At 41.6% G+C, this 19,039-nt stretch overlaps 1 protein-coding gene across 1 annotated transcript in view; it reads left to right on the top strand.

The window, feature by feature from the left end:
- zanl (zonadhesin, like) overlaps positions 1-19,039 on the top strand; it is a 103,692-nt gene that overhangs the window by 70,468 nt on the left and 14,185 nt on the right. The window contains exons 91-118 of the mRNA XM_086286196.1: positions 280-408; positions 495-633; positions 833-974; positions 1,375-1,571; positions 1,760-1,898; positions 2,312-2,428; positions 2,703-2,827; positions 3,264-3,409; positions 3,851-3,994; positions 4,124-4,231; positions 6,890-7,059; positions 7,627-7,829; positions 8,358-8,502; positions 8,769-8,962; positions 9,052-9,193; positions 9,356-9,600; positions 11,372-11,520; positions 11,988-12,116; positions 12,203-12,341; positions 12,541-12,682; positions 13,083-13,279; positions 13,468-13,606; positions 14,069-14,185; positions 14,460-14,584; positions 15,021-15,166; positions 15,608-15,751; positions 15,883-15,990; positions 18,428-18,597. Of these exons, the coding sequence (XP_086142322.1) occupies positions 280-408; positions 495-633; positions 833-974; positions 1,375-1,571; positions 1,760-1,898; positions 2,312-2,428; positions 2,703-2,827; positions 3,264-3,409; positions 3,851-3,994; positions 4,124-4,231; positions 6,890-7,059; positions 7,627-7,829; positions 8,358-8,502; positions 8,769-8,962; positions 9,052-9,193; positions 9,356-9,600; positions 11,372-11,520; positions 11,988-12,116; positions 12,203-12,341; positions 12,541-12,682; positions 13,083-13,279; positions 13,468-13,606; positions 14,069-14,185; positions 14,460-14,584; positions 15,021-15,166; positions 15,608-15,751; positions 15,883-15,990; positions 18,428-18,597 (4,190 nt within the window). The remainder of the gene's footprint in view (positions 1-279; positions 409-494; positions 634-832; positions 975-1,374; positions 1,572-1,759; positions 1,899-2,311; positions 2,429-2,702; positions 2,828-3,263; positions 3,410-3,850; positions 3,995-4,123; positions 4,232-6,889; positions 7,060-7,626; positions 7,830-8,357; positions 8,503-8,768; positions 8,963-9,051; positions 9,194-9,355; positions 9,601-11,371; positions 11,521-11,987; positions 12,117-12,202; positions 12,342-12,540; positions 12,683-13,082; positions 13,280-13,467; positions 13,607-14,068; positions 14,186-14,459; positions 14,585-15,020; positions 15,167-15,607; positions 15,752-15,882; positions 15,991-18,427; positions 18,598-19,039) is intronic.

The following is a 19,039-nucleotide window of genomic DNA, read 5'->3' as shown; positions in this document are numbered from 1 at the left end:
ATTTTATTTAAACAATTTAGCAGGGGCAACACAAACAGCTCCCTCAAAATTTCAAGATAAAATCACACAAAACTTCTAATTTCCTGACTAGTTAATTCTATGCTGATGCTATCAAACACATCAAATGTACATGTCTGATCTTTTAGTCTTACTAATGTGTGGGGTTTAGTCTACTGCTGAAAAGAAACTTGGCTGCAATTAAAACACGTTGTAGTTCTGGCTTACTTGTTAGTCTTTCTTGCATAAGACTCTAACACAATCATTTTCTGCAATCTGCAGCTATCAGAACAAGCTGTGTGGCCTGTGTGGCAACTATGATGGAGATACCAAAGATGACTTCCGCAAACCAGATGGAAGCTTAGCTGAAAATGCCAATGACTTTGGACACAGTTGGAACATGAATCCAGAGTGAGTATTGCAGAGATGCAAGTGTAAAGAAACATTTACCATTGACAAAAGACAAATGTTCTTAAGATGATGGTCTGTCTTGACAGATGTAATGAGAAACCCAACACTACGATCCCTGGGTGCAATGAAGAAGAACAGGAACTGTATGAAAGCTCTGGATATTGTGGCATTCTGCTGGACAAAAATGGACCTTTTGCTGTGTGCCATCCCAAAGTCAACCCCAATGTATGTTCATGTAGAGGATAGTGCACATATAATAAACAAATGTGGAACCAGTCCTTATTCTGAGCTTGTTGTATTTGTCTATGTGTGTGTGCATTCAGGGTGAAAATGTGATATTCGTAATAGTGGAATAATTTGAATATGTGGTTTTAGATGGTCACACAATATAAAGCATTGTAACAAAGTGATTGTTTGTTCTCAGAATTACTTCAGGGACTGTGTCTTTGACTTGTGTGAGCTGGATGGTGCCAAGCCCATTTTGTGTGAAGCCATTGAAGCCTATGTCAATGAATGCCAAGATCGTGGGGTCAACCTTGGACCATGGAGGAATGAAACCTTCTGCCGTGAGTATTGGAAGGACAAATGATTTAATTTAGTAGTAAAATATCTTTAGGTATATCATTAGGTAAAAATCAGCTTGGCTGAGTAGTTGGGAGAAAATAACACAAAGAAGTTTATGTCAGTTTTGACTTGTGGAAGAGTACTTCATACGGGCTTCCTACTCACTAAAGTTAACTGAGGGAGTGCTGCTTTAGCATACCTAGTTGGGCAGACAACATATGCCAAGAGGCTGCAGGAGACTGGGTTACCACCAAACTCAAACAATCTAGTTACACGGAAGACAACACAGCTGGAAGTGCCAAAGACGTATCTCTTTTCTTGTGAAAAGCTGTCATTTTATATTTTAACCAGCACATACTTTTGTTTCCTATCACTAACTTCAACCTCTTGTGGTCTGCTTAGCACTGAGCTGTCCCCCAAACAGCCACTACGAACCTTGTGCAGATCCTTGTCAGGAAACATGCTTTGGAAAACCCCCCTCCTGCTCTGGTCCCTGCTCTGAGTCCTGTGTGTGTGATCCCAGCTATGTCCTGAGTGCTGGCAAGTGCGTTAAGGAGAACATGTGTGGCTGCAACCACACGAACGGCCAGTATTATGAGGTATGGTGAAGTGGGTCTGATAGGCCGGCAGTGAATCATTTGGCCCTTTGTATTTCAAGTCAGGTCACTTGCAGTCTCTTTATGTCCTCTCTAAAACAACATTTTCATACATACATGCATAAAAGGATCTACAAAGAATCATCTGTGCCTGCTATGCTTAATTGTCAATTTTGTTGTCTGTTTGTCAGCCTGGAGAGGAGTTTTTTGAGGAAGACTGCAAGCGAAAATGTTGGTGTGGTGCAGCTGGAATTACCTGTGAAGCCTCTGAATGCCCCCCAATGCATGAATGTAAACTTCAGGATGGAGAGCTGGGCTGCTATCCTACGAGTATGTTTGTAATGTTCACACCTAGCATTTTCTATCCCTGCTCTAATATACATAATTAGACTGAGTAATGGAAGATAGAGAAGCACAACCCACAGGCGTCTTTTACTTTCAATAACAGTGAAATATTTATGTGTGTGTTGCTGTTATGTTTCTTTTGCTCTCTTCTGTACAGTTTGTCTATAACAACACTTGTTACATGCAATTCTTTATAATGCAAAATCACAGAGTTGCAGAAAAGAAATTGAAATAATACAAAATTTTGTCTAGTCAGGAAATGATATATTCCTTGCATCTATTTTAATGCCAGTACAAGTCCAAAGCAGCAGTGAACTGCACTGTTATTAGGTAATTGTTCTACAGTGGCTTCATCTGTGTTTCAGTCTGATGTTCCTGATGTTTTTCCCCTCTCTCAGGCTTTCAGGATTGTGTAGTTTCTGGGGATCCACACTACAACACCTTTGACAAGAAGTACTACAGCTTCATGGGAACCTGTACTTACACACTGGCCAGAAGCTGTAGGAACAGCACAGGTACACACTATTTTGAGACATTTATTCATTAAGATGTTTGGGTTTCATTGCACCTGTTCTAGTCTTGCCACACCACACGCACAAATGAAAGTTTAAATGAGCTAAATTTACTCATTTATTATTTTCATCGCAAAGCATGACATATATTGTTTTCATTCACGTTTGCTGCAAAGAGAAGACACTGAATGTCAGTGGTGGTTTGTATGTTAATGCCAATGTTCACCTTTAATATAAACACACAATATTCCTGATTGTCGTGGTCTTCCCTGTGCAGGCCCTTGGTTCTCTGTGGAGGCAAAGAATGAAGAGAGAGGAGTTGCAGGAGTGTCATACCTGAGGAAGCTATATGTGACAGTGGATGGAATTACTGTGACCCTGATGAAGAGCAGTAGAACACTGGTCAGTATATGAATGAATTACTATCTCTTGTATTTCCCATCTTTAAGTAAAATGTGTGCCAGCAGACATCCCACACAGTAGTTGTATCATCACCATGTATGTCTTATGTCTACACATAACTGACATTTTAGCAAAGAACTCAAATTATATCTTTAGTTACTTTGTTGCTAACAACATGTAAAAAAAACAAAACAGATTTTTCCCATTTTGTCAGTTGAATCTATGCCAAAGATAACACAGTGTGATAGGCATAAAGCAATGTCTGTCTTGCTTGTTAAAACTATACAAAGTCTGTTTTTGCCTGATATACTGCACATTGCACACTCTTTGTACTTTTATACTCCCTGACCTGTCCACCAATTAGACGTTTACACAGTCTGTTTAACATCTTTATATTCTTATGTTCTTAACATCTTTTTCTTCATCACTGAATCAGGTGAACGGAGTACGGGTGGCTCTGCCCCACTCCCCCTCTCCTCTCATGTCTATTAGTCTTGCTGGTCAGTTCATCACGCTTCAAACATCCTTTGGCCTGAGGGTGCGTTGGGATGGAAACCATTATGCCCAGATCTCAGTTCCCAGGTTAGTATAAATATTGGTTTGAACTATTTTGATATTGTAGAACTTCTTTTTATTTGCTTCACACATTCATACAATACACCTGACCACTGTCTCCATTGCTCCATCATTCTTTTTTTGATGACCACTTTCCTCTGATGCAACCATAACCTAACGATCTGAAGAAACTCTGATAGATAACGATCTAAACTGCTGAACATCACCAGTTGTTTTATGTATGTTGTGAAAACAAAGCAGTCCATTTGTGTGCATATTGTGGACTTATGCAACTTTTAATATATACTAACGATGCCCTGGTTTATTGTATCAGGGATCTTTGCATTCTCTTCATTTGTTTCTAGAATTACAATAAAAGGCCAAGCAACACCTTATGAAACATTGCAAATATTCTTAAGCTTGTCTTATTTTAATCCTACATATCCTGCCTTGACTTTGTCCTACCAGCTCCTACTATGACCAAATGTGTGGCCTTTGTGGTGACTATGATGGGAACCCAGACAATGACTTCACTAAACCTGATGGCACTGTGGCAGGAAATAGTAATGACTTTGGGAACAGCTGGCAGACCAAAGACGATGAAGATGACTCGTGAGTTCCAACATATCTATCTTTCTGTCTTTTGGATTTCTTCTGGTTATGTCTTTCGTTACCTTACTGTCGGACTCTTTCTGACAAACTGAAGAGGATGTAACTGTGTTTTGTATTTGTATTGACCAGATGTACCCCAGGAACAAAGCCTGATCCAGACTGTGACCCCAACTTGGAAGCTGAAGTTGTAAAACCAGAGAAATGTGGTAAAATTACAGACCCTACTGGACCCTTCCGGTAAGAATTCACAACCCCTCCACTTTTGGTTATCGACTTGGTTAAACTGATGGGATTCCTGGGTTTTTACAACGTTTTTTCCTGACCTTATAAAATCATGAACTAGATGGCAGCATGCCTGGTAATCACCCAACTGACCTGTAAAATATGAATAAATATTTTCAATACTATTACTGTAATGCTGTAATGAACCCGTCTGGCACTGGGATGCCAGTTTCGTTCTTTGTCCCTCATTCTCAAACGCAGCAGCAAGTTTTTACCAATGACTTGCCAGTTTATCTCTATCTATCGTTGCAAAAAACCTTGGATACCAGGTTCGTTCTATAACCCTCCTTTGCAAATGCCACAGTGAGCTTTTGGCACCAGGATGCCAAGTTATTATTCCTCATTTGCAAATGCATCAACAAGGTTTTCTACCCAGGAGATTCCAGTTTCCCTTCCCCTCTGTCCCTCCCTCGCAAAATGCAGCAGCATGCTTCTTGGCACTAGGATGTCAGGCTTTCTTTATCTACCCCTCCTTCTTAAATGCAGGAGCAAGCTTTTAGCACCGGGTTGCCAGTTCCTCTTCCCTCACTCCCCTTTTCACAAAAATGCAGCAGCATGTGTTTTGGCACTGGAATGTCAGGTTCTCTTTCTCTGTCCCTCGTTTGCATATGTACCAGCAAGCTTTTGGCCCCGGGATTCTGGGTTTCTTTTTCTGTTCCTCCTTTACAAATGCAGCAGCAGGCTTTTAGTACTGGGATGCCATGTTTTCTTTCTCTTTTCCTCCTTTACAAATCCAGCCGAATGCTTTTTGCAATGGTATTCCAGGTTCTATTTCTCTGTCCGTCTTTTTCAAATTCGCCAGCATACATCTGGCACCGGGATGCCAGGTTCTTTTCCTTCATTTGCAGTAGCAAGCTTTTCTTCCCTCTGTCCCTCCCTCGCAAAATGCAGCAGCATGCTTCTTGGCACTAGGATGTCAGGCTTTCTTTATCTACCCCTCCTTCTTAAATGCAGGAGCAAGCTTTTAGCACCGGGTTGCCAGTTCCTCTTCCCTCACTCCCCTTTTCACAAAAATGCAGCAGCATGTGTTTTGGCACTGGAATGTCAGGTTCTCTTTCTCTGTCCCTCGTTTGCATATGTACCAGCAAGCTTTTGGCCCCGGGATTCTGGGTTTCTTTTTCTGTTCCTCCTTTACAAATGCAGCAGCAGGCTTTTAGTACTGGGATGCCATGTTTTCTTTCTCTTTTCCTCCTTTACAAATCCAGCCGAATGCTTTTTGCAATGGTATTCCAGGTTCTATTTCTCTGTCCGTCTTTTTCAAATTCGCCAGCATACATCTGGCACCGGGATGCCTGGTTCTTTTCCTTCATTTGCAGTAGCAAGCTTTTCTTCCCTCTATCTCTCCTGAGCAAAATGCAGCAGCGTGCTTTTTGGAACCTGGAAGCCAGTTTCTCTTTCCTCTTTCCCCAATAACTTGGATGCTAGGGTCCATGCATCTATCTATCTTTCACAAAATGTAACAGTGCACATTCCTGACACCGTATTGCCAGTCTTTGTCTCCATATCGATCATTTTCAAACACAGCAGTAAAAGCTTTTACGAGCCGTCAAGCCATTGCCTGATGTCTTAAAATACAGACATGCATCCATCCAGCCTCCACACCAGTCGAGCCACGTTGCCACTCGATCAGGGGTTCTCCTCATTCAACTATTAAGGTCTTTCGTTGTCTGAAATTTGCTTTGATGTCTTCTCCCACCATTCCTTCGTAATTTTCCGAACTCAACCACTCCACTCTCTGGAATCCTTGACCACCTTCTCTCTGCGCTTCTCTTTTGTCCTGCTTTCCTTCTTCCACCTCAACCTGTAGCGGCAGATGGCTGTCCTTCCATGGGAATGGTTTTGCCAGAGGTTTCTTCCCGTTAAAAGGAGTTGTTCCTTCCCACTGTCGCCAAAGTGCTTGCTCATAGGGAGTCATATGATTGTTGGGTTTTCTCTGTAGGTATTACTGCAGGGTCTACCTTACATATAAAGCGCCTTGAGGCGATTGTTGTTGTGATTTGGGGCTGTATAAATAAATTGAAAAGAAAAATTGAATTATTACTGCAGAGGTCTTTCACCTTCACAATGCACAATTATTGCTGCTTCTAGGGGGCCAGTCCCCTCTGCGCCCTTCCCTAAAGCTCAGTTCAACTCATGTTTAAGCCATTCACCTTTTTCTAATAGAAACACTGTAAAATGTAAAATGAGGTTGTGGGCTCAGCTAGTGAATTAGAGATAAAGTATCCAAACACTTCCCTTCCTGTTCTTATCTATATATAATCCCCCAGTTCTACTAGCTGTTTGTTCTTCCATTCATTCCCAACCCTCCCTCCCCTTTTTCAATTTCAATTCTTTCACTGTTTCACTTCTCATTAGTACATGGGGATCTGCCAGCCCAGGAGCCACCGCCAGTCCCCAGCGAGGCCTTCCCCAAACCGCAGTTCAATTCATGTTTAAGCCATTCACCTTTATTCACTGGCCCCATCTAGTGAATTGTTGCTAAACTTATGCAACAATTGTTGACTGTTTCACCACCAAATGTAGCTTGTTTGTTTGTTCGAACTCAGATTTTCAGTATATATGAGCCTCTGCCTTTTCCTACCTAAGCTAAGTGAGTGCTTTTCTCTGTTACAGGGAGTGCATCAGTGTAGTTAATCCCACTCCATTCTTCCAAAGCTGTGTGTATGACATGTGTCAGTTCAACGGCCAGCAGCACGTGCTGTGTGACCAGCTCCAGGCCTACACTGACGCATGTCATAGTGCTGGAGCCAAAGTCTACCAATGGAGAACTCCAGACTTCTGCCGTAAGTTTGAATCTGAGATATACCAAATATATCTAAATGATATATGATAGTTTAATAATAATATCAGCTGTTCTTTCTGAACATCATAAAGTATATATAAAACATAGTCACAGTGACATCGCCCATTGGCTTGATGAGCCCCAAATTGAAGCATGAATGAATAAAGCCTTGAATAATACTTTTTCATGTTGGAAACATGAGCCTTCAGCATTTTCCCTTTTAAATGGGGTGCATGCCATAGCTTCTCCATTTGGAAGTTGTCTCCACCTGTAAATATAACCACGATATATTACATCCTGCTCACCAACATTATAATTGAACTTATAATCATATTTATAATTGTATAGGGAGGAGAGTTTAAGATACAGTGCACAATGCTGAAACCAATGTAAAATATTCAATGCAGTTAATATTGTCCTTGCTTTCATTTATGACACTGAGTTAAATCAATATGAGATACGTAGGTGCCCTGTCTTTGAATCATCCTACTCCCACTCCCTTCTCTGTTGCTATTTGTCCACCATTGTTCCCTCTCATTATTGTTCATCCCTGTGTTTGTCCACACAGCTCTGACCTGTCCTCCCAATAGCTCCTACTCCCTTTGTGTGAGTTCATGTCCTGAGACATGTCTTGGTGTGGTGGGACCACCTGGCTGTGAGGAAGTGTGTGTAGAGGGTTGTGAGTGTAACCCTGGCTTCATTCTCAGTGATGACAAATGTGTGGAACTGAGAGACTGTGGTTGTGTGGACCCCAGTGGAACCTATCACCCTGTAAGTGGAAACAGCCTCCAAACAATTAAAACCATATTCCATTTACCTTTAAAATGTGCTAAGCTCATGCTAACATCATTTTCAGTTCTCTTTATGACTTCAACAGGAGAGACGCCAAAAGACCCTACAGTAAAAAAGAAATTAAAACTCAACTAAATTAAGGGTGCATAGACTGCAGTGAACTGTTGGCACACAAATATTGGTTTTACAACAAAGATTTTTACTTTCAACTTATCAAGCACAGGTTATATTTATTATGCTGTATTTTGCCTGAATTTAAAAGACACTGGTGTTATAGAATTTGTATTTTTGTCACAGCATTTACATACTGGTGCCACCACAATTAGCAAGCCCAAAATCAATAAATAAATGAGTAAAGGTTGGCCTAATTAGTTAGTGGCATACAGAATCCCTGGTTTGCATCCAAATGTATATTTATCATTTAGATCTTTATATTCGTGTGATGTATAAGAGAGAATTACATGACAGAATTTTGATTGTTTTTTGTATTCTGTGTACATTTGTCAGGTGGGCGATGACTGGTACTTGGAGGGTTGTGAACAAAAGTGTATGTGTCACAGTGGAGGTCTGCTACAGTGTCATAACACCAGCTGTAACCCAACTACTGAGAGCTGCCAACTACAAGATGGAGAATATGAATGCCACCCTCTGGGTATGTTAATCACACAGCTTCACATAGAAATAGCTGCATGAATGCATGGATGTGGATTACAGTGTCAAGTGCTTTATCCGACTGGTCCTAGAAATGCAGTAAATAAATGCAGTCATTTTAGCAACAGGCGCTCCAAACCTCCACTGTCTCAACTGATGTTGTTTTTTTGGACTGAGTTTGTTAACACTGCATAATAACTTCCTACCTTTTTAGTTCCTGAAAGAGTATCTGCGCATTTTCCAGTAATCCTTTTTCTTTCTATCCAGACCTGTGTCCTCCTAACGCAGAGTATATAGAGTGTGGTCCAGCTTGCATTCCTACATGTATGGAACCCTCTACCAACTGTTCTGGCTCCTGCATCACTGGGTGTTTCTGCAAACCAGGCTTTGTCTTCAAAGGACGGCACTGCGTGCCGCTGGACAAGTGTGGTTGTTTAGATGACAACAATAACTATTATGAGGTCAGATGTCCTAGTTAGTACTGTGTACAGTGTACATTTAAAGACATACAGTATACTTTCTCAGTACTGATTGTTTTCATTTTATCCAGCCTGGTGAGATAGTATTTGGAGATGGCTGCACAAAGCTGTGTCGCTGTGTAGGGAACTACACTTTGGAATGTGTTGATAACTCCTGTGACCCCACTGAAGAGTGTCGAGAGGTTAATGGTGTTGCAGGCTGTTATCCTAAAGGTAATAATGTTTGTTGACTTTATTGTTGTTGACTTGATTTAATGCAGTGTAATAAATTACATCTGCACAAGGAGCACCTTGTGTTGTGCTTTACAGTCAGTCGGTATAACTTGATAGTTGACAGTGTGGAAATTACAATTTTCTCATATATTATTCCTTTAGGTACATCCACATGCATAGCATCTGGCGATCCACACTACACCAGCTTTGACAAACGCAAATATGACTTCATGGGCAACTGCAGCTATCTGATGTCTAGTCCATGCAATGACACAACTGTGCCCTACTTTGAGGTCCATACTGACAATGAAAACCGGTATAACAGGCCGACCATCTCCTATGTGAATGCCGTACATGTATACGCACAGATGATAAAGATCTCCATTCTCAAAGGTGGCACTGTGCAGGTAAGACATGAGAAGAAGAAACAGGATGTTTTGCATGTGAAAACCAATCACGCTTTCACGTTATCAGGCACTACTGCATTACAAACAAACATCATTCTGTGGTACAAACCACTGCACATGCTCAGGAACACTTCTGAAAACCACTGCAATTGACCATGGAAAGAAACTTGCACTTACACTTAGCACTTAGTTCCTCCTACGCCGAGCGACGCATCGGGCAGCTAACAATCTCCATCGATGTCGGTCAGGGGCGAATGTTTCAGCTTCGTCCCAGGCGATGTCGACTGTTTTCAGATCATCCATAAACATTCGACGTCATGTGATATTTGGTCGGCCTTGCTTTCGCTGGTTCTGCCAAAGGCTTCTTCCTGTTAAAAGACGCCTCTGTCACCAAAGTGCTTGGTCAATGGGGTCATATGATTGTTGTTTTTTTTCTCTGTATGTATTATTGTAGGGTCTATCTTACAATATAAAGCACCTTGAGGTGACTGTTTTTGTGATTTGGGGCTATATAAAAAACATTGAATTTAAATGAATTGAATTGGAGATGTCGGAGGACACCGGCAGCCTTCCCTACTCTGGAGTTGACATCTTGATCAGAGATCCCGTCATTCGAGATGATGCTGCCCAGATATGTGAAATTTTCCAACTTATCAGCACGTTATTGGTTGATTATGACGGGAACATGGGCAGTTGTGTAGCCAACTCTGAGTACCTTGGTTTTCTTGGCGCTGATTCGTACTCCGACTTCCTCACCTGCCTCTACAAAGCTGCAGTCCATTCTTGGAGGTCTTCCGTAGTCGAGCCCAGTAGGGGCCCAGTAGCCAATTCAAAAGAATGAGGCAAAGCACTTTCCCGAGTACCGACAGCAGCGTGATGCCCCGGCAGTTGTTACAGTCACCCAAATCGCCTTTCGGGAAGTTTGGTGATAACACCTTTTTCCCATTCATAGGGTACACGCGATGTTGTCCAGCAGGCGTTTAGGGGTCTTCTAAGGGCGCCATCCAATCATCTGTCTGGACGCAGAACCGGGAGTTGGAGCAGAGACCACAAAAGGCGTCTACAAACTGCTGGGGGACTCCATATTGACGTGGGATAGCCCATAGAGTCGGCCGGTGGACGTTGTCAAAAGCTTTCTTGAAGTCATTGAAATTACCCATTCATAGGGTACATGCGATGTTGACCAGCAGGCATTTAGGGGACTTCTAAGGGCGGCATCCAACTGGGCTTCGTCATCCTTCAGCATTGTGGGGAGGAACTCGTCCAGGCCAGCATCGCTGTCTTGACTTCGGCGTTGATGATTTTTCCGATATCGACAGGAAGAAGATCCATGGAGGATGCAAGTTCTTTGGCCTCGAACAAGTGGAGTGGCTCGGGCTGGTTTAAAGTATCGCAGAACTGTTTGGCTCAACATTGGTCTTGCTCAGCTTCAGTGAGGAGGACTCGTCCATTTTGTCTCGGATTGGGACCAAGCGGCCACTGCGAGCCCCTGTTAGATCTGGTACAATGCGATTTAATATTCGGGTATCGTTCTGGTCTACTGTTTTCTTGGGCATCCATGCCTTTGGCTTCGATCCGCTCTCGCTTGTCATGCCGGCAGCTGCATTTGACATGTCGGGCAAGAGCTGAGTTGTTCAGACATCATTGGCATGATAAAGGAACGTTTCTTTTCAGTTACAGATAGAAATGTTGTGACATGAGTAATTCAAAAATGAAAATGTTGGCTAATAATTGACCAGATTTGATGTACTCTGCCTATTTTCCCATACAGGTTAATGGGACCAATGTCAATCTGCCACTGTCTCCGTCCCCTGGTATTTCTGTGTTCAAGTCAGGAAAACACTACACTGTCTCCATGAACTTTGGTGTGACGGTTCGCTATGATGGAAACTCCTTCATGGACATTAAAGTAATCGAAGAGTGAGTGAAGACCAAATTCATGGTTTCCTTATAAAGTGGTGTTTTAATCACAAGTTCACCAGTCCAGAAATCTACATCCATACTGATACAACTAAAACTATAACACATATTCATATACTGAACATGAATCCTTTATCTGTAAGGAGTAGTAAGGTGATAAAGGCAGAGATTAATGACACAGCTAGGATATTTTATTTAAACAATTTAGCAGGGGCAACACAAACAGCTCCCTCAAAATTTCAAGATAAAATCACACAAAACTTCTAATTTCCTGACTAGTTAATTCTATGCTGATGCTATCAAACACATCAAATGTACATGTCTGATCTTTTAGTCTTACTAATGTGTGGGGTTTAGTCTACTGCTGAAAAGAAACTTGGCTGCAATTAAAACACGTTGTAGTTCTGGCTTACTTGTTAGTCTTTCTTGCATAAGACTCTAACACAATCATTTTCTGCAATCTGCAGCTATCAGAACAAGCTGTGTGGCCTGTGTGGCAACTATGATGGAGATACCAAAGATGACTTCCGCAAACCAGATGGAAGCTTAGCTGAAAATGCCAATGACTTTGGACACAGTTGGAACATGAATCCAGAGTGAGTATTGCAGAGATGCAAGTGTAAAGAAACATTTACCATTGACAAAAGACAAATGTTCTTAAGATGATGGTCTGTCTTGACAGATGTAATGAGAAACCCAACACTACGATCCCTGGGTGCAATGAAGAAGAACAGGAACTGTATGAAAGCTCTGGATATTGTGGCATTCTGCTGGACAAAAATGGACCTTTTGCTGTGTGCCATCCCAAAGTCAACCCCAATGTATGTTCATGTAGAGGATAGTGCACATATAATAAACAAATGTGGAACCAGTCCTTATTCTGAGCTTGTTGTATTTGTCTATGTGTGTGTGCATTCAGGGTGAAAATGTGATATTCGTAATAGTGGAATAATTTGAATATGTGGTTTTAGATGGTCACACAATATAAAGCATTGTAACAAAGTGATTGTTTGTTCTCAGAATTACTTCAGGGACTGTGTCTTTGACTTGTGTGAGCTGGATGGTGCCAAGCCCATTTTGTGTGAAGCCATTGAAGCCTATGTCAATGAATGCCAAGATCGTGGGGTCAACCTTGGACCATGGAGGAATGAAACCTTCTGCCGTGAGTATTGGAAGGACAAATGATTTAATTTAGTAGTAAAATATCTTTAGGTATATCATTAGGTAAAAATCAGCTTGGCTGAGTAGTTGGGAGAAAATAACACAAAGAAGTTTATGTCAGTTTTGACTTGTGGAAGAGTACTTCATACGGGCTTCCTACTCACTAAAGTTAACTGAGGGAGTGCTGCTTTAGCATACCTAGTTGGGCAGACAACATATGCCAAGAGGCTGCAGGAGACTGGGTTACCACCAAACTCAAACAATCTAGTTACACGGAAGACAACACAGCTGGAAGTGCCAAAGACGTATCTCTTTTCTTGTGAAAAGCTGTCATTTTATATTTTAACCAGCACATACTTTTGTTTCCTATCACTAACTTCAACCTCTTGTGGTCTGCTTAGCACTGAGCTGTCCCCCAAACAGCCACTACGAACCTTGTGCAGATCCTTGTCAGGAAACATGCTTTGGAAAACCCCCCTCCTGCTCTGGTCCCTGCTCTGAGTCCTGTGTGTGTGATCCCAGCTATGTCCTGAGTGCTGGCAAGTGCGTTAAGGAGAACATGTGTGGCTGCAACCACACGAACGGCCAGTATTATGAGGTATGGTGAAGTGGGTCTGATAGGCCGGCAGTGAATCATTTGGCCCTTTGTATTTCAAGTCAGGTCACTTGCAGTCTCTTTATGTCCTCTCTAAAACAACATTTTCATACATACATGCATAAAAGGATCTACAAAGAATCATCTGTGCCTGCTATGCTTAATTGTCAATTTTGTTGTCTGTTTGTCAGCCTGGAGAGGAGTTTTTTGAGGAAGACTGCAAGCGAAAATGTTGGTGTGGTGCAGCTGGAATTACCTGTGAAGCCTCTGAATGCCCCCCAATGCATGAATGTAAACTTCAGGATGGAGAGCTGGGCTGCTATCCTACGAGTATGTTTGTAATGTTCACACCTAAAAAAAACACAGCAAAGCTGTAGCCATTATATTCTAAGTAGGTTTCCAGATCTCATGGGTTGGACTGCCAACCTGAAAAGTTTTGCAACTGTGTTTGATGTGATGCTGTAGACTTTGTCAAAGTTCTCAAACGAGCATTTTCTATCCCTGCTCTAATATACATAATTAGACTGAGCAATGGAAGATAGAGAAGCACAACCCACAGGCGTCTTTTACTTTCAATAACAGTGAAATATTTATGTGTGTGTTGCTGTTATGTTTCTTTTGCTCTCTTCTGTACAGTTTGTCTATAACAACACGTGTTACATGCAATTCTTTATAATACAAAATCACAGAATTGCAGAAAATTTTTGTCTAGTCAGGAAATGACATATTCTTTGCATCTTTTTTATCATCTGTGTTTCAGTCTGATGTTCCTGATGTTTTTCCCTCTCTCAGGTTTTCAGGATTGTGTAGTTTCTGGGGATCCACACTACAACACCTTTGACAAGAAGTACTACAGCTTCATGGGAACCTGTACTTACACACTGGCAAGAAGCTGTAGGAACAGCACAGGTACACACTATTTTGAGACATTTATTCATTAAGATGTTTGGGTTTCATTGCACCTGTTCTAGTCTTGCCACACCACACGCACAAATTAAAGTTTAAATGAGCTAAATTTACTCATTTATTATTTTCATCGCAAAGCATGACAGATGTTGTTTTCATTCACGTTTGCTGCAAAGAGAAGACACTGAATGTCAGTGGTGGTTTGTATGTTAATGCCAATATTCACCTTTAATATAAACACACAATATTCCTGATTGTCGTGGTCTTCCCTGTGCAGGCCCTTGGTTCTCTGTGGAGGCAAAGAATGAAGAGAGAGGAGTTGCAGGAGTGTCATACCTGAGGAAGCTATATGTGACAGTGGATGGAATTACTGTGACCCTGATGAAGAGCAGTAGAACACTGGTCAGTATGTGAATGAATTACTATCTCTTATATTTCCCATCTTTAAGTAAAATGTGTGCCAGCAGACATCCCACACAGTAGTTGTATCATCACCATGTATGTCTTATGTCTACACATAACTGACATTTTAGCAAAGAACTCAAATTATATCTTTAGTTACTTTGTTGCTAACAACATGTAAAAAAAACAAAACAGATTTTTCCCATTTTGTCAGTTGAATCTATGCCAAAGATAACACAGTGTGATAGGCATAAAGCAATGTCTTTCTTGCTTGTTAAAACTATACAAAGTCTGTTTTTGCCTGATATACTGCACATTGCACACTCTTTGTACTTTTATACTCCCTGACCTGTCCACCAATTAGACGTTTACACAGTCTGTTTAACATCTTTATATTCTTATGTTCTTAACATCTTTTTCTTCATCACTGAATCAGGTGAACGGAGTACGGGTGGCTCTGCCCCACTCCCCCTCTCCTCTCATGTCTATTAGTCTTGCTGGTCAGTTCATCACGCTTCAAACATCCTTTGGCTTGAGGGTGCGTTGGGATGGAAACCATTATGCCCAGATCTCAGTTCCCAGGTTAGTATAAATATTGGTTTGAACTATTTTGATATTGTAGAACTTCTTTTTATTTGCTTCACACATTCATACAATACACCTGACCACTGTCTCCATTGCTCCATCATTCTTTTTTTGATTACCACTTTCCTCCGATGCAACCATAACCTAACGATCTGAAGAAACTCTGATAGATAACGATCTAAACTGCTGAACATCACCAGTTGTTTTATGTATGTTGTGAAAACAAAGCAGTCCATTTGTGTGCATATTGTGGACTTATGCAACTTTTAATATATACTAACGATGCCCTGGTTTATTGTATCAGGGATCTTTGCATTCTCTTCATTTGTTTCTAGAATTACAATAAAAGGCCAAGCAACACCTTATGAAACATTGCAAATATTCTTAAGCTTGTCTTATTTTAATCCTACATATCCTGCCTTGACTTTGTCCTACCAGCTCCTACTATGACCAAATGTGTGGCCTTTGTGGTGACTATGATGGGAACCCAGACAATGACTTCACTAAACCAGATGGCACTGTGGCAGGAAATAGTAATGACTTTGGGAACAGCTGGCAGACCAAAGACGATGAAGATGACTCGTGAGTTCCAACATATCTATCTTTCTGTCTTTTGGATTTCTTCTGGTTATGTCTTTCGTTACCTTGCTGTCGGACTCTTTCTGACAAACTGAAGAGGATGTAACTGTGTTTTGTATTTTTGTGTTGACCAGATGTACCCCAGGAACAAAGCCTGATCCAGACTGTGACCCCAATTTGGAAGCTGAAGTTGTAAAACCAGAGAAATGTGGTAAAATTACAGACCCTACTGGACCCTTCCAGTAAGAATTCACAACCCCTCCACTTTTGGTTATCGACTTGGTTAAACTGATGGGATTCCTGGGATTTTACAACGTTTTTTTCCTGACCTTATAAAATCATGAAATAGATGGCAGCATGCCTGGTAATCACCCAACTGACCTGTAAAATATGAATAAATATTTTCAATACTATTACTGTAATGCTGTAATGAACCCTTCTGGCACTGGGATGCCAGTTTCGTTCTTTGTCCCTCATTCTCAAACGCAGCAGCAAGTTTTTACCAATGACTTGCCAGTTTATCTCTATCTATCGTTGCAAAAAACCTGGGATACCAGGTTCTTTCTATAACCCTCCTTTGCAAATGCAACAGTGAGCTTTTGGCACCAGGATGCCAAGTTATTATTCCTCATTTGCAAATGCATCAACAAGGTTTTCTACCCAGGAGATTCCAGTTTCCCTTCACCTCTATCCCTCCCTCGCACAATGCAGCAGCATGCTTCTTGGCACTAGGATGTCAGGCTTTCTTTCTCTATCCCTCCTTCACAAATGCAGGAGCAAGCTTTTAGCACCGGGTTGCCAGTTCCTCTTCTGTCCCTCCCTTTTTCACAAAAATGCAGCAGCATGTTTTTTGGCACAGGAATGCCAGGTTCTCTTTCTTTCTCTATCCCTCGTTCACAAATGCAGTAGCACGCTTTTAGCACCGGGTTGCCAGTTCCTCTTCCGTCCCTCCCCTTTTCACAAAAATACAGCAGCATGTTTTTTGGCACTGGAATGCCAGGTTCTCTTTCTCTGTCCCTCCTTTGCAAATATACCAGCAAGCTTTTGGGCCCGGGATTCCTGGTTCCTTTCTCTGTTCCTCCTTTACAAATGCAGCAGCAGGCTTTTAGCGCTGGGATGCCATGTTTTCTTTCTCTTTTCCTCCTTTACAAATCCAGCAACATGCTTTTAGCACTGGGATGCCATGTTTTCTTTCTCTTTTCCTCCTTTACAAAACCATGGAATACCATTGCAAAAAGTGAATACTTTTTGCAATGGTATTCCAGGTTCTATTTCTCTGTCCTTCTTTTTCAAATTCGCCTGCATACATCAGGTACCGGGATGCCAGGTTCTTTTCCTTCATTTGCAGTAGCAAGCTTTTCTTCCCTCTATCTCTCCTGAGCAAAATGCAGCAGCGTGCTTTTTGGCACCTGGAAGCCAGTTTCTCTTTCCTCTTTCCCCAATAACTTGGATGCCAGGGTCCATACATTTATCTATCTTTCACAAAATGTAACAGTGCACATTCCTGACACCGTATTGCCAGTCTTTGTCTCCATATCGATCATTTTCAAACACAGCAGTAAAAGCTTTTACGAGCCGTCAAGCCATTGCCTCATGTCTTAAAATACAAACATGCATCCATCCAGCCTCCACACCAGTCGAGCCACGTTGCCACTCGATCAGGGGTTCTCCTCATTCAGCTATTAAGGTCTTTCGTTTTCTGAAATCTGCTTTGTGGTCTTCTCCCACCATTCCTTCGTAATTTTCCGAACTCAACCACTCTACTCTCTGGAATCCTTGACCACCTTCTCTCTGCGCTTCTCTTTTGTCCTGCTTTCCTTCTTCCACCTCAGCCGGTAGCGGCAGATGGCTGTCCTTCCATGGGAATGGTTTTGCCAGAAGTTTCTTCCTGTTAAATGGAGTTGTTCCTTCCCACTGTCGCCAAAGTGCTTGCTCATAGTTAGTCATATGATTGTTGGGTTGTTTCTGTAGGTATTACTGCAGGGTCTACCTTACATATAAAGCGCCTTGAGGCGATTGTTGTTGTGATTTGGGGCTGTATAAATAAATTGAATTGAAAAATTGAATTATTACTGCAGAGGTCTTTCACCTTCACAATGCACAATTATTGCTGCTTCTAGGGGATGCCTTCTTTGGGGATCTGCCAGCCCGGGAGGCACCAGTCCCCTTTGCGCCCTTCCCTAAAGCTCAGTTCAACTCATGTTTAAGCCATTCACCTTTTTCTAATAGGAACACTGTAAAATGTAAAATGACAATGTGGACTCAGTTAGTGAGTTAGAGATAAAGTATCCAAACACTTCCCTTCCTGTTCTTATCTATATATAATCCCCCAGTTCTACTAGCTGTTTGTTCTTCCATTCATTCCCAACCCTCCCTCCCCTTTTTCAATTTCAATTCTTTCACTGTTTCACTTCTCATTAGTACATGGGGATCTGCCAGCCCAGGAGCCGCCGCCAGTCCCCAGCGAGGCCTTCCCCAAACCGCAGTTCAATTCATGTTTAAGCCATTCACCTTTATTCACTGGCCCCAGCTAGTGAATTGTTGCTAAACTTATGCAACAATTGTTGACTGTTTCACCACCAAATGTAGCTTGTTTGTTTGTTCGAACTCAGATTTTCAGTATATATGAGCCTCTGCCTTTTCCTACCTAAGCTAAGTGAGTGCTTTTCTCTGTTACAGGGAGTGCATCAGTGTAGTTAATCCCACTCCATTCTTCCAAAGCTGTGTGTATGACATGTGTCAGTTCAACGGCCAGCAGCATGTGCTGTGTGACCAGCTCCAGGCCTACACTGACGCATGTCATAGTGCTGGAGCCAAAGTCTACCAATGGAGAACTCCAGACTTCTGCCGTAAGTTTGAATCTGAGATATACCAAATATATCTAAAAGATATATGATATATAAAACATAGTCACAGTGACATCACCCATTGGCTTGATAAGCCCCATTCTGAAGCATAAATGAATAAAGACTTGAATAATACCTTTTCATTTTGGAAAAATGAGCCTTCAGCATTTTCCCTTTTAAATGGGGTGCATGCCATAGCTTCTCCATTTGGAAGTTGTCTCCACCTGTAAATATAACCACGATATATTACATCCTGCTCACCAACATTATAATTGAACTTATAATCATATTTATAATTGTATAGGGAGGAGAGTTTAAGATACAGTGCACAATGCTGAAACCAATGTAAAATATTCAATGCAGTTAATATTATCCTTGCTTTCATTTATGACACTGAGTTAAATCAATATGAGATACGTAGGTGCCCTGTCTTTGAATCATCCTA

This window comes from Aulonocara sp. 'chitande type north' Nkhata Bay, linkage group LG3 (assembly GCF_057382095.1).
Source record: "Aulonocara sp. 'chitande type north' Nkhata Bay isolate Kocher_YH1m ecotype deep benthic linkage group LG3, A_spYH_male_GT1.1, whole genome shotgun sequence".
Classification (NCBI taxonomy): domain Eukaryota; kingdom Metazoa; phylum Chordata; class Actinopteri; order Cichliformes; family Cichlidae; genus Aulonocara; species Aulonocara sp. 'chitande type north' Nkhata Bay.
The sequence above is the reverse complement of the archived record's forward strand: the minus strand, read 5'-3'. Positions and strand labels throughout refer to the sequence as shown.